Here is a 2,152-nt window from a genome sequence, read left to right on the forward strand (position 1 = left end):
TCATTTATTTCTGCTCTTATCTTTATTATATCTTTTCTTTTGGTGACTGTAGGTTCACGCTGTTGGTCAGTTTGTAATTGTTGGAGATGCTCCATCGGGTTTTTGATGGCTTGTTTTTCAGAAGTAGGTTACCAGATCTTTCTTGTTAGGCATTGCTAGTTGACTTGAACTTCCAGCCTTTTGTTTAGCAACCGAGCACATTAACTATGTGTGCCACCCAAGGACCCTGTCCAGAAAAGCTGTGCCAATATATATTCACACTTAATTCTTAAATATTTGTATTTTCAATTTTAGAATTCTTTGCAATGTAATAGATTAAGAAGTGATATATTTTAAAACTTCTTTACTATATTTACATTTTTAACATATTTTTGTTACATTTTATAGATCTGCTCTATCAAAAATTAAAATGAACACTAAAGCATGCATGAATTTCTTGATATAGGAAGTAAAAGAAGATAATGCCTATTTTTTAAATGCTGGCATTTAACAAAAACAACTTGACCTGTAATGTTTATTGCAAGTGTTTCCCCAATTCTTTGCCTTTTAATTTTATTTCTGGTGATCTTAACAGACAGTCTTAAAATTTTATCTCTTAGCTGCCATGTCTGTAAAAGAAGTCCTTCAAAGCTTAGTGGATGATGGTATGGTTGACTGTGAGAGGATTGGAACATCTAATTATTACTGGGCTTTTCCAAGTAAAGCTCTTCATGCCAGGAAGCGTAAATTGGAGGTTCTGGAATCTCAGGTAAGTCACTCCAATGAAAAATAATAGATTTTCATTGTAGCAAAGAGATTTGTGTTACTTAATCTTTTTGTGTAGTGGTTTTCCTTAAATATTTAATATGCGTTATTAGACCCAAAATCTAAAGATTATCAGTATCACTACCCTTCACCCAAAGCAGTATGAGAACCTTGTTAAGCACCATCAAGTCGGTTCTGATTCATAACGACCCTGTATAGGGTTTTCGAGGCAGAGTAACTAGTGAGTTTGAACTGTTGACCTTATAGTTCAAACTGACCGTCTGGTCTGGTGCTTATCTTACAGTGCCACACCAGGACTCCATATATGAGAACCTTAGAATGTTTTAAGTTCATTTCCTGTGTGCCATGGTAGTGTTTTCTGGTATTTTCATTCCATCTTGATGTTATCTCCCCTCCCTTTAGCCATTACTTGTATTGCTTGTTTCAGTAAGTGCATATTTAGATTAACTAGCATTTTAACTGTTTTAGCTAGCTGTCACCTCTTGCATCACCTCTGGGTTCAATTATCCACTAACTCGTAGGTTTCTAATCTAGAACTCATGAACATTCCGTATGACTAGAATTTAGACAGTGTGTAGGAAGAAAATGACATCTTTATTTTTACCCAACTATGACTGAAGATCGCATTTCCTTCATTTATGAATTGAGCAAATAATATGTAGCAGTATTAGTCAGACCTGTGATTTTGTCATTAATAGAAATGAGATATTTTCATGACATACCAGTTGTTATAGGTATTTGTAATTATCATTTGCATTCATCACAGCTTCAGATTAGACTTATAGCCAGATTTTGTTATTTAATGGATTAATAAAAAGGCAAGTAGATTTTTAGATCGCAAATTTTTTTAAGTAACTAATTGTATTTTTATACAATTTATTTCCTTCATAAACCTGCCTTTTGTTTCATGGGTTTAAAACCATTATTTCAAGAAGGGGTCCAAACTGAACACATTCTTTAGTGTATTTCTAGGTCACAGTTTCATAGAGGTAAACGCTGAATCTTTATCTGGAAATGTCTAATTTGCCATGTCTTCTATTTTTTTAATTCTATAATATTTTATTACATTTTTGGTGAGCATTTACACAGAAAATTAAATTCCCATTTAACAGTTTCTACCCAAATTGTTTTATGACAATGGATATATATTTTTTATATAATGTGTCAACATTTTCATTAATTCCATTCTACTGGTCCTATTTATAATAACCTGGCTTCTCTGCCCCCTTACCTTCTCATCTTTGTTATAGGGTAATTGGTGACCATTTGATCTCATATAGATGATTTTTTTTTTTTTTAAAGAGCATAGTTGTTGTTGTTGTTATGTGCTGTGGAGTTGGTTCCGACTCATAGCGACCCTGTACAGGGTTTCTAAGGCTGTAAATCT

The 2,152-nt window shown here is 33.2% G+C and overlaps 1 protein-coding gene across 1 annotated transcript in view; it reads left to right on the plus strand.

Annotated features, from left to right (window-relative positions):
* Nucleotides 1-2,152, plus strand: part of MND1 (meiotic nuclear divisions 1 homolog (S. cerevisiae)) — a 143,305-nt gene that overhangs the window by 20,168 nt on the left and 120,985 nt on the right. The window contains exon 3 of the mRNA XM_006875504.1: nt 600-748. Coding sequence (XP_006875566.1) covers nt 600-748 — 149 coding nt within the window. The remainder of the gene's footprint in view (nt 1-599; nt 749-2,152) is intronic.

Source organism: Chrysochloris asiatica, unplaced genomic scaffold (genome assembly GCF_000296735.1).
Source record: "Chrysochloris asiatica unplaced genomic scaffold, ChrAsi1.0 scaffold00329, whole genome shotgun sequence".
NCBI classification, from domain to species: Eukaryota; Metazoa; Chordata; class Mammalia; order Afrosoricida; family Chrysochloridae; genus Chrysochloris; species Chrysochloris asiatica.